General features: G+C 38.9%; 1 protein-coding gene and 1 non-coding gene across 2 annotated transcripts; both read right to left on the bottom strand.

The window, feature by feature from the left end:
* Positions 1-15,341: 15,341 nt before the first annotated feature.
* On the bottom strand, positions 15,342-15,423 carry TRNAS-AGA. Its single transcript has one exon. It is a non-coding gene; the product is annotated as a tRNA-Ser (tRNA).
* A 509-nt stretch (positions 15,424-15,932) lies between these two features.
* On the bottom strand, positions 15,933-18,531 carry LOC109189909 (protein-lysine N-methyltransferase N6AMT2). The gene is made up of 4 exons (XM_019340527.1): positions 18,134-18,531; positions 17,423-17,581; positions 16,412-16,493; positions 15,933-16,330 (listed from the first exon to the last, which is right to left on the bottom strand). Exons 1-4 carry the CDS (start codon positions 18,443-18,445, stop codon positions 16,182-16,184), a joined length of 702 nt encoding a protein of 233 aa, XP_019196072.1. The 5' UTR covers positions 18,446-18,531; the 3' UTR covers positions 15,933-16,181.
* Positions 18,532-18,737: the final 206 nt, after the last annotated feature.

Here is an 18,737-nt window from a genome sequence, read left to right as displayed (position 1 = left end):
TTTTGCTTTAATTGTTGTACATTCATTTGCATTGGACAAAATCACCCTTACAGCGTTATAACACCGTTAGTTTTTAATATATCTACCAATCTTACCATACACCTACACCCACTCTACAAGACGCCAAGTATGATTATGGAGTAGCGCATTGAACTCCTGATCCATTGCCTCACGCCAGTGCGGGTGACCCACGGCTTGAGAATAACACGTTGGGTCTGTGGTGGCTGTTAAGGCCTGAAAATGTTCATCCGTGCCTTTAGTCATATGACGGAGGCGCATGACATGATCCCGGCTCTGTGGTACAACCCTGGTTCTGCGGGTCTTAGCCGGGGCTGTGTGAGTGATAGCCAGTGCAGGTGGCTCCTGTGCCAAAGGTACAGGTTCAAGTTCAGTATGATGTGGGACCTCATTAGGTGCCACTGGTGGGGAAGTAGTTGAGACTACAGGACCCGAAGCCCAAGGCAGAGCGGGGAGAGACGTCTCAGCAGATATATGTCCTGTAGAAAAGGGAAACACAATCTCGTCAAATCAGACATGACGACAGATATAAGTTTTCCCACTTGCCAAATCAATGCATCTGTAACCCCTAAAGGTAGGTGGGTAACCTAGGAAGACACATGGGGTGGACCGGTATTCAATTTTATGCCTGTTGTATGGGCGTAGATATGGAAAACATCGGCACCTAAAGACACGAAGGAAAGTGTATGGTGGTGGTATTTGGAATAGATGGGTGTATGGAATCTCAAAGTTTATAGTTGATGAGGGTAAGTAATTGATTAAGCAAGACGCTGTTTCAAAAGCATAGTCCCAATAATGTTGGGGAACTTTGCCTTGGGCCAATAAGGCTAGACCAATTTCAACTATGTGCCTGTTTTTGCGTTCTACCCGTCCGTTTTGTTCATGGGTATAAGCACAGGACTGGCGATGGTTTATACCAAGAGTTTGGAAAGTTGTGTGTAACTTCTGATACTCACCCCCTAAATCGGATTGGACAGACTTGATAGAGCGCGAGAACTGTCGCTCTACCATGACACGAAACAAATCAAAAATTTTATAAATGTCTGATTTCATCCTTAATGGATAAAACCAGCAGAAGCGTGAAAAGTCGTCTACAAAAAGTACAAAATAGCGGAAACTATTTGTAGACATTACAGGAGAAGGTCCCCATATATCTGTATATACTAGATCTAGTACATTTTTACTAATATTGGGAACTTTATCTAATTTAAATCTTGTGGATTTGCCAAGATGACACGCAACACATGACTCCACGAGTTCGGTTTTATTTGGAATGACCGAGCATTTTTGTAGGACTTTATGCAGAAGCTGTTTATGTGGGTGACCAAGCCTGCGGTGCCACACCGTGGGAGTGGCCCGGGAACTGACGAACGCTAGATGACACCGGGAGACCGAGAGTTTGTATAGCCCGCCAGCGGTGGGACCCTTAAGTAGAATTTCCCTGGTTGTTGAATCCTTCACAAAAAAAAACAATTAGAGTGAAATTCAACGAATACATTATTTTCAGATGTGAATTTTTGTACGGAAAGCAACGGAACAGACAATGACGGAACATGTAAAATATTAGACAATGACAAGGGTTTTGAATAGGACGGTAGAGATGCATGACCGACTCGCGAGATCACCAAACCTGCGCCATTACCAACACGCAAAACGTCTGAACTGGTGTACTCGTCCGAGTGACTCATCATCCCGGCATCCGGAGTCGCATGGGCAGTCGCTCCCGTGTCCGGATACCACGCCTCGGACGGTGCGGCTGTGGACGGAAGTGACGGAGCATCGCCGGAAAGTGCAACGTGGGCCTGCGCCGGTGGCTGCGTATTGTAACGCTTGAAGTAGTATACTGCTATGTGGCCGTGTGATCTGCAAATCTGACAACGGGGTGCGCCACGCCCGCCACGGTTGCCACGTTCACCTCTGCCTTGCGGATTATGCGACTGCCTGCCACCACCGCCGGATTGCTGCCCACGCCCGGAACTGGCGTACATGGCTGTAAGGTTGCCGGTGTCGTTCGCTGCAGGATAATCGTCCACGAGTATGAACTCGTGGGCTTGGAGATGATTGGAGAGGTGCGCCAATGTGACCGGAGAGCCCGAAGCTGTGAGGGAAACCGCCATGGCCTTAAGCTCCGGCCTCAAACCCCTGATAACATAGAGATTTTGCTCGGTTAGAGATAATGGCCGGCCGGCCTGGGCTAGAGCTTCCACGAGCAGCTGTGCGCGACCAAGATACTCGACGGTGGAGGAGTGGCCTTGCCGTAACACCTGGAACTTCTCCAACAAGTTGAGGCAACGCGCCTGACTCGAGGATCCGAGCGCCGTGGTGATGGCGGTCCAGACAGCGGCAGAGGTTTCTTTCCCGACGGCGAGATAGAGGACTTCATCCGCCATGGAGGAGACCAAGAGGGATACAATGGACTGGTCCTGCTTCTCCCACGCCTTGAACGCCGGGTTGGGGATCACGGAAGCAGTCGCGCCGGAGGCAGCGTCGGTCGACGGAACGGTAATGGTAGCCGGAGGACACGGCAGGCTTCCGTCGACGTACCCTAAGAGCTCTTGGCCACGAAGAAATGGAATCACTTGTGTGCGCCAAAACAGAAAGTTGCGGTGTGTCAGCTTCATGCTCACAAAGTGGTGAGCGCCGGACAACGCATTACCGCCGGCCGGAGACGGACTGCCGGTGGCGGAGGCAGTGCGGTCGGATGAGCTTGACGACATGGCGCGGTCGGAGGTGGAAGGGAATATGGCCGGTGGAGGTTACGGGTGAGAGAGGGAATAATTTGCGGAGAGGGGAGAGAACCGATACCTGACCGATACCAGATTAGAGAATTCAATTGATTCAGTTACGATAGAATTGTGATACAAAGTATATCTGTAACTAAACTGAAACTACTCCTATTGACTAGGCCACACCAAGTCAACTACACCTAATACCATATAATAAAAACATATGCTAAAACAATAATAATATCAATAATACTAACAGGGACCATGTTCACCAAGCATGGTGAACACGTTTCCACGACATAATTTGCGTTACTCTTTACCGTTGGGTTTTATTTATGGAGCTTTTTTTTTTTTTTTTTTTTTAAGGTTTTATACTTTTATGGAGTTAATTTAGGTTCGTTTTTAATTGTGCTTCATTTAAATGTAATCTAATATTCAGTCTAAAAAAAATGTAATCTAATATAAAATTAATGTAATTTGACTTTTAAATAGCAATCGAAATGTCGAATATATTATTTAAATAATTTTCATGCAAATAAGAACATATATACACAATTACAAAATATAACACATTCAATATCCAAATAAAATACAACCTATCTACAACCTTAATAATAATAATAATAATCATCATCATCATCATTAAAAAATCAGGGACAGGTAGGGTAGGGAAGGGTATCCCTATCCCTATCCATCATTGACAAGTAACTGAAAACGTTCCTCATCCCTGCCTGCGTTTTCCAAATTTTTCTCACATCCCCGTTCCTATTGGGGCGAGGATCGAGAGAAATTGTCATCCTTAGTGACTTGTTGAGAAACCTACAGTATAAATAATTTTTTTTTTAAAAAAAGGGAACAAAAGTGGGGCAAAAGAATTGAATGAGAAAAAGGGAGCGTTATGCTGTGCATCCGTGTGCACCATGCATGGTGCGCACGGATGCAAAAACGACGTCGTGTTGACGTCGACTTAAAAAAAATAAAAATTCATAACTTCATAACTATACATCCAGAATTGCATAACTACACATTCATAACTTCATAACTACATCCAGAATTGCATAACTATACATCCATAACTTCATAACTATAAATCCAGAATTGCATGCATAACTACACATCTATAACTTCATAACTATACATCCAGAATTGCATAACTACACATCCATTACTTCATAACTATAAATCCAGAATTGCATAACTACACATCCATAACTTCATAACTATACATCCAGAATTGCATAACTATACATCCATAACTTCATAACTATAAATCCAGAATTGCATAACTACACCATGCATAATTACACATCCATAACTATAAAGCTAGAATTGCATAACTACACATCCATAATTTCATAACAAAAAATCCAGAATGAATGAACTAAAAATCTAGAATGAATGAACAACATAATGCTGTTGCTGGGAATCGAAACTGATTTTTTTTTTTTTTTTTAAGTGGGACGTGCGTTTTTAGTCAAAGCGACGTCGTTTTTGCATCCATGTGCACCATGCATGGTGCACACGGATGCACAACATAATTTTCCGAGAAAAAGAGGATGGGCCAAGGCTAATCCAAATATCAGGATAATGGGCAAATTCCCAATCCGACACTTCAAAAATAGGGGCAAAGTCGAGAAAAATAAGGTTAGTGTGATTAGTCAAGAGTAGGGATTGCAATTTCAATCCGTCCTGCGGATATTCACCTGAATTTACTCTGCATCGGTCGAGTTTTTTGGGTGACAGTGCGTGGTTGGTCGGGGATATTGTCTTAAAAAAGTAAACCCGTGATGGGCCAGGTTGGATTCTAATTCTATGTACAAACTCCCCTAGAACCTCACTCGACCCACCATGTGTGTGTGTGTGTAGGGTCCGTTTCAGGTGTGAACCACTGATATCATGTGAACTTGTGAATTCCCACACACCGTTGAGATGTGAGATTGGAGGACCAAGATTTAAGGAATGGTGCAGTGGTGCATCCTGTGCAATTGTGCAGTGGTGTAGTGTTATATATTTACTAGGTCAAAATCATTATTAACCACAAGATTAAATTCAGCAAGATCAACGGTCGTAATGACACGCAAATTCACATGATAGCATTGGTTCACATTTGAAACTATATATATATATATATATATATATATATATATATATATATATATATATATATATATATATATATATATATATAAAATACTAAAATAAGTACTAGTATATAGTTATTTATAAAAATTTATATAACTTTGTATAACTTTTTACTATTTTTATATCTAAACTACTAAATTTATTTTGGGAAAAGAGTTAAATAAGCTCTTAAACTTTACCTGAAAAGTCAATTAGGTCCCTAAACTTTTTAAAAAGTGCAATTACAATTACACTCTTTAACATGTCAAATTGAGGCAATGAAACTCAAGAACTGGTAAATGACATGTTATTACAGGCCATTTCAGTTCAGGCGACATCTACCCGAGAAGGCGACAAGTTCTGGTCAACTTCCCTGGAGAAGGCGGCCTTTTCTGGTCGCCTCCCCGGAGAACACTCATTTATATGAGAACATAGGGACTTTTTTCGGTCATTAGATCTTGATTTTGGATGGTTCAAGTTTATTTATTAGTTTTAGTATAATTGTTTTCATAATTAATTTACAAGGGTAAAATTGTATTTGTGTGTACTTAAAATTTTATTAATTTATAATACTCATCTTTTTGCTTGATTATAGGACTTTTAATTATGATTGAATTGCAATATAAGAGTTTTCTTGCCATTACAAAATTTTATAGCCGAAATTAAATGCAAAAATCTCCAGCCTAATCGCAGAAACACTCTTCTGATCAGCGGAATGGCGTTTTCCTTTACCCTAATCCAAACCCGCAATCGCACAAATGAAGATTATGTATTTTGTTAATTACATAGAGACACAGAAATACTTGCCTCTATAGCAATATAGGCATTATTATATTTTTACATAAATACATAGAAATACCGTCTATCCGTCATTTTCTTCTCTGTTCATTATATATTAAATTTTTGACAGATTATGTGTATACAACCGCTCTCACACGAAAGTAAGTTAGTGTTTTCTTCTTTTTCATAAAAAGTGTTTTTCTTTAAAAGTTTAGGATGATTTAAATGTAATTAAATGTTTGTGGTTTAATGGTGATATACAGAAGAGGTGTTTAGGGCTCATTTTGTTTGGAGAAAAGATATTAGGGTTGTGGGATTTGGGAAAAAGGAGAAGGATAGTAGATAAATGGGAAATAAATATCATGGAAAACTTACAAAGAATGGGATCTTTCATATTTTTAGCGTATGCAGTATCCTATGGTTATTGTTCTCTGACTGTCCAGTGTATGGTTTCATATTTTTAGCGTATGTAGTATCCTATGTAGTAATATGTGTTGGGAATAATGAACCAAATGTCGATTTAATATCCCAAAATAATATTTATATATACATACAAAAATATATAAAATATTATTGGATATATATCCGAAATATATATATATATATATATATATATATATATATATATATATACACACACACACACACACAAACATATATAAAACGGTCCAAAGGTTATATATACATATATATCTATGGAAAAAGATATATAAATATATATCAACCAAAAATTGGACCTTATAATCCTCAGATTATAATTCCAATCCAACGACTATATCAAATATAGAGAGAAGATTTTTGCTTAGAACATAATCCAACACGAAAGAAGAAGAAGAAAGGAGGAAAAAAGAAGGTAAGTACGAGTCAGGCGAAGTGCCATTTTTCCTTAAAGCCTTATTTGTCACCTCCCAAAAGTGCTAGGAATGTTGTGGCCTAGGCTTCCCAGGATAAAACGTACTACGGTTCGTTCGTCGGTTCGACGTTTGAGCACCCAAACGAACGAACCCGACGAACTAGAGCACGGACAGAACGCAGCTTCAAGAGTGGAGTAGGAGCAGAGTTTTGGAAGAGTAGAAAACTTATTTTCTCTGTGTGTGTAGTTCTCTTGTTCATAGTTCTTCACTACTTCACTGTGTAAAATCTGCTGCCCTACAACACTCTTATATAGGAAGGGAAAGATCAATAACATTTAATTTTGGCATTCAAACCTCCTTTGTAACTCCTGAAACAGCAGTCCCATTAACACAGAATTAAATTCAAAATTCAAAATTGGAATTAATGGACAATTAATTCCGTTAACTGGTGAATTTAATCTCACAATAGACTGTTGGCGGACAGGATTACTCTCAGCCAAGGCAACTTTCGGCCTTGGACCATGGTCTTGTCCAAGGCCAACTTTCGGCCTCAAGGCCGAGCCATGGTTGCAACTTTCGACTTCCCAAGGTCAAACTGAACTTTCGGCCTTGGACCATGGTCTCGGCCAATGCCAACTTTCGACCTCCCAAGGTTGAACTTTCAGCCTTGGACCATGGTCTCGGCCAAGGCCAACTTTCGGCCGAGCCCAGTGGCTTTGCGTTGGAAAAAAATGATACCGTAAGTTGACATAACTTGAGGTCGAACTTTCAGCCTTGGACCATGGTCTCGGCCAAGGCCAACTTTTGGCCGAGCCCAGTCTTTGCGTTGGAAAAAAAATGATACCGGAAGTTGACATAACTTGAGGTTGAACTTTCAGCCTTGGACCATGGTCTCGGCCAAGGCCAACTTTCGGCCGAGCCCAGTCTTTGCGTTGGAAAAAAATGATACCGGAAGTTGACATAACTTGAGGTCGAACTTTCAGCCTTGGACCATGGTCTCGGCCAAGGCCAACTTTCGGCCGAGCCCAGTCTTTGCGTTGGAAAAAAATGATACCGAAAGTTGACATAACTTAGCCTGCTCATTCTTCCTATCAATGCTAACACGATTGTCAAATCCAACTGTTGAAGCATATTGCCAACAATGCATGCATGCACACGTACATAAAATACAATGCACACAACATTTGTCGAACTATTTATGCAGACCTTGTAATGCACACGACCTGAGATCACTATATAAGCTAAGCATTTCATGCACGCTCCATAGTGCACAAAAACTTATATATTAATGCACATGAACTAAGACAGTAAGACTATACAGAACCTGGTAAGCACAACCATATATTGCACGCAAACTTATACACTTATGCACACAAACTTATATTATAATGCAGTATTATTATATTATACGTCCGAAGCATACGAAAAGTGCACAAGATAGAGCATCAATGTGCATGTTGGGAAACATTTAAAGGCTAAGGCTTTAAGTGGGTGCTCACTTAATGCTCATTTAACATAAGTGAGTGGTCCCACATTGCTTTGTTAGCCTTTCATTCATTCCCTTTTATACATCAACACATTTTAGAAGGTTTGAAGTATTGTGGAGAGGGAACAAGGGGAAAACCCCGCCCGCGCGCCGTCGCTGCCGCCCGCTCGGCACGGCATGACACACGTGCGAGGTGTGCTTGTTAGAACAGATCATGTGATCAACATTATTTACGGGTGTGCTTGTTCGAACAGATCATGTGATCAACATTATTTGCATGACCTGTCCGAACAACCCTTGCGGCCATGCCTATGTTTGTGCAATGCCTATAAGAGGAGGTGAGCTACTATAAATTGTGATGAATTCTTCACTTCTGGACACGGAAATACGCTCCACCCTCCCTGCATTCCACTTTAACTACGTTATTTTGTTTCTGTGCTATCTGTCGAAGATATAGCGATATCCCTGGTCGTTAAATATCTTTAAGACAGTGTTGTTAAACACGCCACAAAACGCTACCATAAATTCTGCCCTGAACCAACGACGCATCGCAAGCTTCCTTCCAGGTACTTATTTTTGTTGTTGCGCACAACAGTTAAAGATATTTAATGAGGAAGGCGATGTCTACTTCAACAAAGTCAGCTTCTGATGCCACGCCCATCGAAACTCTCACCGGTGGTCTGAACTACAAACGATGGGCTGCCAGGATCATCATGCTGCTGGAAGAGAAGGATGTTGACTACGTGATATATGACGACCCTGCCACCTTCGTCCTTCCAGCTCCTACTGCGACCGCCGCTACTACCACAACCGTGGCAGCTGACAAGTCGGACAAAGCAGCTGATTAAGCTCCTGCGCCGAGGCCTATACGAAGCACGCCACAGGTCTGTCCAAAATATGTGAAAGACAACAAGACTTCACGAGCTTCAACTCTTTAACGGGTAACAAATTCAATTTTTGACATGTTTTCTGGAGAAAAATCTGCAAAATCTATCTGGGAATAATTGCAAGAAAAATATGGTTCCGATGACACCGGTAGGAGGAAGTACGTCGTGGGACGATGACTGCATTTTTAGATGTCCGAATCTAAAACTGTGGTGGAACAGGTACATGAATTCGAAAATATGATTTCAGATATGCGAACTGAAGGTGCTGAAGTCAACGATGCGTTCCTGTGCGATGCACTCGTTGATAAGTTGCCCGACTCGTGGGTGGACTTCAAGAGTAAAATGAAACACGAGCGACACGACTACACCCTCCAACAACTTATTAGTAGCATCAACATTAAAGAGGAAAATTGCATGGTACAAAAGTCTGAATCCTTTTCTAATAATTCAAAAGCTAACATTGTTGAAACTACAGGAAAGTATGATAAGCATAAAATAGGTGATCAAAATAAAAATAAAAATAAAAAGAATGCAAAAAATAGTAACAATCGCATCAAAAATGGAAAAATTTAGTAAAAGGGCAAGGGCGATGAATGCTTTGTTTGTGGGAAACTGGGACACCGAGCTGCACAATGCTATCGTCGCAAAGGGTCCACCAGTAAAAAATCAGAGAAGGACAGATCCAAAAATCAAGCACACGTGGTAGAAACCATGGAGGATGACGAGGCCGTAGCAGCAGTGATTACTGAGATCAACATGGTCGGAGACCCAGACGAGTGGGTCGTAGACACGGGGGCATCTCGTCACTTCTGCAACAATAAGTTATTTTTCAAGGTATTCGAGCCCGTCACTGGAGGTGAACAAGTCTTCATGGGAAACTCCAACATTTTTGAGGTAAGTGGTAGAGGAAAAGTAGAGTTACTGCTTAATTCTGGCAAGAAGTTATTACTGAACAACGTGTTGCATGTTCCCTCTCTACGTAGAAACCTAATTTCCAGGGGCCTACTTAATATGGCCGGGATCAAAATAGTCATTGAGTCAGACTGGTTGGTTATGACTCGGTGTGGGACATTTCTCGGGAAAGGGTATCTGCGGGGGGTATTATTTGTGCTAGACATTTTTGTAATTGGACCAGAATTTATTAATAAGAATAATGATTCCCCTTCGGCTTATATCAATGTTTCAGTTAATTTATGACATGGTAGACTAGGACATGTTGCCTCAAAGTGCTTAAATAGATTAAAAAGCCTAAATATGTTGCCAAACCTGTCTAATGATGCATGCTCTCAATGTGAAACTTGTGCTGAAGCAAAATTTGCTAGGAAGCCTTTTTCTGCTGTAACTCATCGATCTTCCTCTGTGCTTGAATTGATTCACTCTGATCTAGCAGATTTTAAAACCACTGAAAGTAAACGTGGAAAACAGTATTATATAACCGTTATAGATGACTATTCTCGCTTTACAAAAATTTACCTCTTAAGAACAAAAGATGAAGCTGAACAAAAGTTTGTGATTTTTAAAAAGGAAGTAAAAAATCAGCTAAACGTGAAAGTTAAGAGGCTTTGTTCTAACAGAGGAGGAGAGTATGAATCGTTTTTGCTAAAAACATTATGTGAATCTTCGGGTATAATCCATGAAGTAACTGCTCCTTACTCTCCCCAACAAAATGGCATCGCTGAGAGGAAAAATAGAACCCTTAAAGAAATGATTAACGCCATGTTGATTAGTTCAGGGGCACCAGACTCTATGTGGGGAGAAGCTGTTCTAACGGCGAACCACATTTTAAATAGAGTCCCACATAAAGGCTTCGAAAAAAAAAAAACCCTTATGAGATATGGAAAGGGCATGCCCCGAACTTGAAATACTTTAAGGTAATGGGGATGTTTAGCAAAGGTAGGTCAACCATCCCTTAAAAGGTCCAATATAGGACCCAAAACCTTTGATGCCATTTTTGTTGGATATGCCGAGAATAATGCAGCTTATAGGTTTATGTGTTTAGAAAATCGTTCTATGTGTGAATCAAGAAATGCCATATTCTTTGAACATATCTTTCCTTTAAAAACTTCTTTTGTCTCACTAGTTGATACTTTGTGTCAAAATGATAATGCCATTTTTCCTAGCATTACTAACGATTATGATGAGCCTAGAAGAAGCAAAAGAACCAGGATCGAGAAAAATTTTGGTTCTGATTTCATTACATATGTCACAAAACTAAAAGATTTAAACGAAATGTGTGACCAGTTTGTGTGCCAATTAGTGTTGGAAGAAGAACCAAAAACGTTTAAGGAAGCAATGCAGTCAGTCGACTCCACTCAGTGGAAAGAAGCAATCAAAAGTGAGTTGGACTCTATTCAGTCCAATCACACTTGGGAGTTAGTAAAACTACCCAAAGGGTGCAAGCCAATTGGCTGCAAATGGATCTTCAAAAGAAAACTTAGACCAGATGGGTCTATTGAAAGGTTCAAAGCCAGGCTAGTAGCCAAAGGCTTTACGCAGGAATTCGGTGAAGATTACTTCTATACATACTCACCAGTGACAAAAGTTAGAACCATTCGAGTTCTATTTGCATTAGCTTCTTTTCACAAGTGGGTAGTTCACCAAATGGACGTAAAAACTGCATTTCTCAATGGTGAATTAGAAGAAGAGATCTACATGGAACAACCACTTGGTTGTGTTGATCCAGGGCAAGAAGGAAAGGTATGTAAACTAAAAAGATCTCTTTATGGCCTAAAACAGGCCCCCAAGCAGTGGAATGAAAAGTTTCACAAGACTTTAATGGACCTAGGCTACACGACTAACTGGTCAGATGCTTTCTTATACTCTAAAGAGGTCCAAACTAACATCGTGATAATATGTCTCTATGTAGATGACATGCTGATTTTTAGCTCAAGGTGTTGAAGCTATAAATGAGACCAAATGAACTCTATGTCAAAAGTTTGAAATGAAGGATCTAGGGAAAACCGATGTGATACTCGGGATCAAGGTTACAAAAACCGATACAGGTTACCTTCTATCCCAAGGTCACTACACAGAAAAACCTCTAAAGAAGTTTGACAGTTATGATGTAAACCCGACTAAGACGCCTTACGATCCTAGTGTCAATCTATCGAAAATCATGGAGTCGGGTGAGTCTCAAGAGAAATATGCAAAAGTAATTGGGAGTCTAATGTTCTTGATGAACTATACACGACCCGACATTGCATTTGCAGTGAATAAACTTAGTCGTTTCACTCATAACCCTAGTGGCCCACACTGGGACGCACTAAAAAGGATACTCTGGTATCTTAGAGGCACGTTAGACTGGGGTCTCAATTTCAAAGGATACCTAGCTGTGCTAGAAGGGTTCTGTGATGCGAACTGGGTAAACGATAGTGAAGATGTAATCTCTACAAGTGGATATGCGTTCACACTATGTAGGGCTGCAGTGTCGTGGAAATCAACCAAACAGTCATGCATAGTCAGATCAACTATGGAAGCAGAATTCATAGCTTTAGATCTGGCTAGCCAAGAGGCTGAGTGGCTAAGAAATTTATTGGCAGATGTGCCATTGTGGGGGAGTCCTGCTCCCGCCGTGCCCATTCATTGTGATTCACAAACTGCCATATATGTGGCACAAAATAGTGTCTACAATGGGAAGAAAAGACACATAAGAGTCAGACATGAGTATGTATGACAGTTAATATTGAATGGGGTGATCACAATGGAATTTGTGAGATTTGAAAGGAATATAGCTGATCCTTTCACGAAAGGCCTAAACCTAAAGGCTATCCGTGATATGTCAAGGGAGATGGGCTTAAAGCCAATGAGGTGAGGAATTCATGATGGACACCACCTCGGTGGTCAAACAAAATCATGGAAAGACTCGCATTGAGAAGCAGACTGTAAATCAGTCCGCTCGCCGTAGTTCACGATTGGCAGTCTACGGTAAAATACACTCGGTGGAGTTGAATGTCTGTGCTGAGACAGACAAAATAGGGTTACTACATAGTTAAACCTCTAACTATGTGAAGTGCACAAACAATGGAGTTAACGAAGGGCACGTAAGTTCAAAATTCAACTAACCGTAGAGTTCAAGATTCTGTTCACTCTCGGGTAACGAATTACTTAGTGCCACTACTTGTCAGTTCAAGTCTTACACACTGACATGAAAGCTAGCTCCGTTATGTTACTCCCTGATGCTCTCCGTTAAGCCTTACTCCTTCAAATGTGTGGGGGATTGTTGGGAAACATTTAAAGGCTAAGGCTTTAAGTGGGTGCTCACTTAATGCTCATTTAACATAAATGAGTGTCCCACATTGCTTTGTTAGCCTTTCATTTTAGAAGGTTTGAAGTATTGTGGAGAGGGAACAAGGAGAAAACCCCGCGCGCGTGCCGTCGCCGCACGTTAGGCACGCGTGCGAGGTGTGGTGTGGAATAGTTTTATTGCTTGGTCCTCTTTTGATTCCTATTTTTGTGGATCAACACAAATGCTTGTTCGAACAGCTCATGTGATCAGCATTATTTGCGTGACCTGTCTGAACAGCCCATGTGGTCAGCATTGTTTGCGTGGATTATGGCCATCCATGGCCTATGTTTGTGCAATGGCTGTAAGAGGAGGTGAGCTACTATAAATTGTGATGAATTCTTCACTTCTGGACACAGAAATACGCTCCACCCTCCCCGTGTTCCACTTTAACTACGTTATTTTGTTTCTCTGCTATCTGTCGAAGATATAGCGATATCCCTGGTCGTTAAATATCTTTAAGACAGTGTTGTTAAACACGCCACAGAACGCTACCATAAATTCTGTCCTGAACCAACGACGCATCGCAAGCTTCCTTCCAGGTACTTATTTTTGTTGTTGCGCACAACACACACACCGTACTATTATGACGCAATGATATACGAAACAAATCAAAGTCTTGAAATACATACGGATAAAAAAAAAAACCCCAAAAAGAAAGAAATAAATAAATAATGCAAACATAATAAATGGATGTTGAGAATCCTATTCTACCATAAATACATTCCTAAAATCATGCAAACATCCTAATTAAATAATTTTCTTATTTTAATTGCTATTTTACATTTCGTGTTTGCTCTTATTAACAACTCTCCTATTAATTAATATTCATATTACCGAAATCATCTCATCCATCCAAATCTATAATTTTAATAGCTACGATTTATCCTTCCGTTCTCATGTAGAATGTGTTCTCATGCGAATGGAAGCCTAGGCTTCCATTCACATGAGAACACAGGCTTCCAATCACATGAGAACACATTCTAAATGAGAATAGAAGGACAAATCGTAGACATTTAAATTATAACATATATGAGTGCAGTAATAACATATATATGAGTGTAGTAAACACACAAAAACATATACTCCCTCGGTCCCATTTTAGCTGTCCTACTTACTATTCATTGAGTCAAACTAACTCTTTATTCTTTGTTTATTTTCTTTAGTATTTTTTTACTTATTTTTAAATTTGATTTTTTGTGTTTAATAGTACTTTTTGTGTAGTTTCTAAATATATACATTTTGTATACAAATACTAAACTTAATATTATGAAAAATTAGATTAAAAATAACTCAAGTCAAGCTTTATTAACCGAACCAAGACACATAAAATGGGACGGAGGTAGTAACATATTAGTACGTACTAGTCACTATGTTAAAATGAGCATAATAGATATGTAAAACATACCTTAGAAAAATGACGATTCTAAAATGTAAAACACTCATATTGATAAGGTGTTATGAAATATGAAACAATAGAGAGAGACTAAGGAAAATAGTAAAATTGGCGAGAAAAGGTCAAAAGGTTATCATATTCCAAGATATGTGCCTTTATACAACTATACAAGCCTTAAAGATAAGAAAAGTCCCATGTAACTTTAAAAAAAATGGAAGGATAAAAGTAATTTACAATAACACTGCAAAAGACACTTATTAAGAGTTGAGAAAATAGATATTTATAATTTATAATATAATAATTTGTAACATTAACTTTTTTAGTTGGAGGACTTATTTATATATTCCAACGAAAATAGACATTTATAATATAATATAATTTATGTCTTCAAAAATAATATAATAATTTATAACAGTATTTTTTTTTAAAAAAAAATTGAAGACTTATTTATGTATTTCAATTAATTTTTTCTTATTTACATTATTCCATCTAGTTCGATGTCTTTGTCTTTGAATTAAAATCATTTCTCATTATTAAAGTTAAAAAAGGAGACTAGTTTTTCCTTATTTACATTATTCCAACTAGTTGGGAGTCTTTGTATTACAGTGAAGAAGGTAACTGCTAAAACCCTTCGTGAGCAGCAGGATTCGAACCTGCACGGGCAAAGTCCACATCTGATTCCTAATCAAGCCCAATAACCACTCCGGCACGCCCACCAAACGTTTATGCTTCTGTCATTAACAATATATCACCATTTCTAAATAGGTCAAAAAGTGATCACAATACACAAGCGTGAGCGGCAGGATTCGAACCTGCGCGGGCAGAGCCCACATGATTTCTAGTCATGCCCGATAACCACTCCGGCACGCCCACTATTATTTTGTGTTGCTTCTTTACATTTATTTAAACAGACGTCACAAGCTACCTAAACACGACCACACCTCTCGTTAGTGAAATTTTCTGACGTTAAAAATGGAAAAGAAAAGAAAAAAAAAACGTTAAAAACCCATTGTGGTTTAAATTAAAACATAACCTTAAGTTATAGTATACATCACAGTATATAATAGTGTTCTTTAAAGCTCATAGTGCTTTATTTTTTAAGAAAACATTTTCTATTAAAAATTTTTTCCTCAAATTTAAGAAAAAAAATTTCAATAAGTTTTCCATCCAACCGCTTGAGATGGTGTTAGAGTGTTAGCCTAGACTTGAAAGTTGAAACTAATCATCCTACCAGACCACCCATTTTAAGGAATTTTCCAGTAACCATTTTTCTCATTAATGGACTGTGACTACTCAACCCACCACTTGTAAGTTGTAACCATAAATTCCCATTTAGTCGACTAATCACGAGATCAGATAATAATAACAATAAGGTTAGATGATATCTGACTTTATGAAGAACCAAACTCTAGCAACCAACATAGCACAAAAAAATGTTATGTTTTAAGCATTCTGAGCTAGTGAAATGACAAATGGGTCTGTGAATTCAACTAAGTTGATGCTTTGCTGCTTACAACACAACAACAAGTAATTTTCAAGCACTGATTTGTCAAGAAATGCAAAGCTTGTCTAGAGCTGTAATATGATTGATGCGCTTTGAAATTTTTTCTTTTGCCCTCACAGCTCTATGATCATTCACCCTCCCAACCACCAAGTCTCATCCCTGGGTCATAGTTGGTGAACAATCTGAATTCGTTACCAAGTTTGCTACTGTGCTGAGGTCTAAACCTGCATGGACGCAAATCCAAGAGCTCTGCCGCCCTATCCTTTTGCACATCACCTAAACGTGTAAAGGAGGTAGGTAATAAACACAACGTAATCAACCAAAAGCAAGTTCAGAGTGGGAGATCCAGCACTGTACCAGTGAGTAGAAGCAGATATGATTTTCCGGATCTCAAAAGAAAAGATATAGTTTCACTAACTTTCTCCAAGCACTCCTGACTCTGTCCAACAAAACCACAAGATCATAAGACCACAGATGTTTAGCCACTGTATAATCTATCAGCTAATTCAAAATTGCAAAAGTTAAAGACATATATGAAGAAACCAAAGAGAAGAGACATCGAGTTATTATTATTATTATTATTATTTTTTGAAAATAAAGGAAGCATTTCATTAGTTCAAACTGTCAGAAACAACAACATCAAACAGGGAGCCAAAAGGAATGGAAAACCACTCCAAACTATCTGACTTTGAAATAGCATCCCTAGCTAACAAATGGGCTGCCATATTCGCAGAACGTTTAGCAAACAAAAAGCTAATGTTAGAGATATGTTTTGCTATTTCTTTAATGTCAATAACAAGAGATCCTAAAATCGAAGAAGTATCAGTAGACTGCAGACATCAAGTTATTAAACACGAAGGGCAATTCTATAATGGCCAATATAGAATAAATCAAGGTTACAAGGAAAATTCATTTCAAGAATGACACCAAGGGCAAAAGCAAGTTGAAAGATGAGAGATCTGGAGTTCTCAAATAGTTCAAGAAGGCAATTCTATAATCACAGTGCGTACATCGCTTTTCATATAAATTTAGGCTGCCATTCATGATTTCCCTCCATTTATGTGATATAAGGACCTATGAACCAAAAATTTAAAAATAAATAAATAAGAAGAAGAGTAATAACTTAATGATTTGTTTGGCTTAAACTCTATTTTTAGTTCTTTTATCTTACAGTTTTTTGTTTTTAATAATCTTGTATTTCTTCATTTTTCTAATTGAAAGTTGCTTTAGCACCTAGTTTTAATGAATTTAAAATCCTAAGAGTCCTTAAAGCCAAGTCACATAAAAGTATGGTGCTAGCTATGTTTGTAACCAAATTAGGGGATAAAAACTACTACATAACAAATAGCTCAAATGAATGGATCTTACCAAATAAGGAGGATCTGCAACAATAACTGAATATGAATGTTTCAATGATAAGGGGAGATCTTCTGGCTTATTGTAGTCATAGAATGTGAACTCAGTTCCATATGAACTGAACCTCTGGTCATATTCAAGAAGCTGCGCTTTGACATTAGGATCAACTTTCTGATTCATGAGCAAAGAATGATTGAATACCAATTAGGCAAATGTCGATACTATAATTTATAAATCAGCAAACATTAAAGAAAATAAATGGATCCATGATCTGAAGCAAGTGCAACATATATAAAACAGATTACTCATCTTCTTTGCTCTTCCAATAGATACAGAAACCAGCAATAGAAATAATAATACTCCGTAGACCGTAATACATCATTCAAAAGTTTAACTCAACTCTATCTTGAGTATCTTCTATAGATATATTCTACTTTTATTTGAAATTCTGAAAACGGTTTTCTACCCTTCCACATCGGAAATGTATCGCGAAATTCATATCAAAGGATGGTTAGCATCTGGAAGAAGCGGGAATTCAATCTTTTAGAACCTATACAGATGTGAGCATGAATTCATATGCTGATAACGATTATCAGAATTAAGCCTTTCATGCTCTCCCATAAAACAAACAAATCAAAATATACACTAGTAATGCTTCCTTTAGAAGCATATAGATTGCACGTCGTGCTTCAATTGATGCATCAGAAGTATTGAAAGACGAACCTTGAGGTAGGCGTATAGCGTTGGGCAAGCAATGCAAGCAACTGACGGGGACTCAAGAGTCTCGCAAAGAGCGAGGACTTCTCGGGCCACGGTCTCGGCAGTTTCCCGGTCGTACCAGAACTGGCTGAGCCGCCAATCCTCCGCCACCAACGCCACCTCTTCCTCCGGCTGCTCCCCCGAAGAAGCTTCAACTACTGTTCGGTTCTGCTCAGCGATGAACTCTCTGAGAGCTTCGAGAGCGTGAGAGCTCAGCTGCGGAATATCGTCGTCGTCGTTTTGCTGTAAAGGGTTAGTCGCTCCCGCCGATTCCATTTTTTGCTTTCTTTGCCCGTTCGGAGAAAATGTAGACAAATACAGATGAGAGACAATCTTTTAAATGGGTCGAAAAATTGGGTTTGGGTTCAATTTTATGATCCGATTTTCGTAACCTATCGTTTGATTAGGTCGGTAGGTCCGATTTTTTTTTTTTTTTTTTTTTTGGTCTTTATAAATATTAATAAACTTAGATTTATAACGAAAATTAAAAAATGTCCGTTTGATAAAATAAATAGTTCAAATTATTTTGATTTTACTATTTTTTATAATTTTTGTTTACTCTTAATTA

Source organism: Ipomoea nil, unplaced genomic scaffold (assembly GCF_001879475.1).
Source record: "Ipomoea nil cultivar Tokyo-kokei standard unplaced genomic scaffold, Asagao_1.1 scaffold1568, whole genome shotgun sequence".
NCBI classification, from domain to species: Eukaryota; Viridiplantae; Streptophyta; class Magnoliopsida; order Solanales; family Convolvulaceae; genus Ipomoea; species Ipomoea nil.
Note: the sequence above shows the minus strand (reverse complement) of the source record. Positions and strands in the feature narration are given on the sequence as shown.

Coding starts and splice junctions, on each gene's coding strand:
- LOC109189909 (XM_019340527.1), bottom strand. CDS start 18,445: ATGGAATCGGCGGGAGCGACTAACCCTTTACAGCAAAACGACGACGAC. Junction 17,582..18,133: donor CGCTATACGCCTACCTCAAG/GTTCGTCTTTCA, acceptor CTCATGAATCAG/AAAGTTGATCCTAATGTCAA. Junction 16,494..17,422: donor TTGCAGATCCTCCTTATTTG/GTAAGATCCATT, acceptor TTTGTTGGACAG/AGTCAGGAGTGCTTGGAGAA.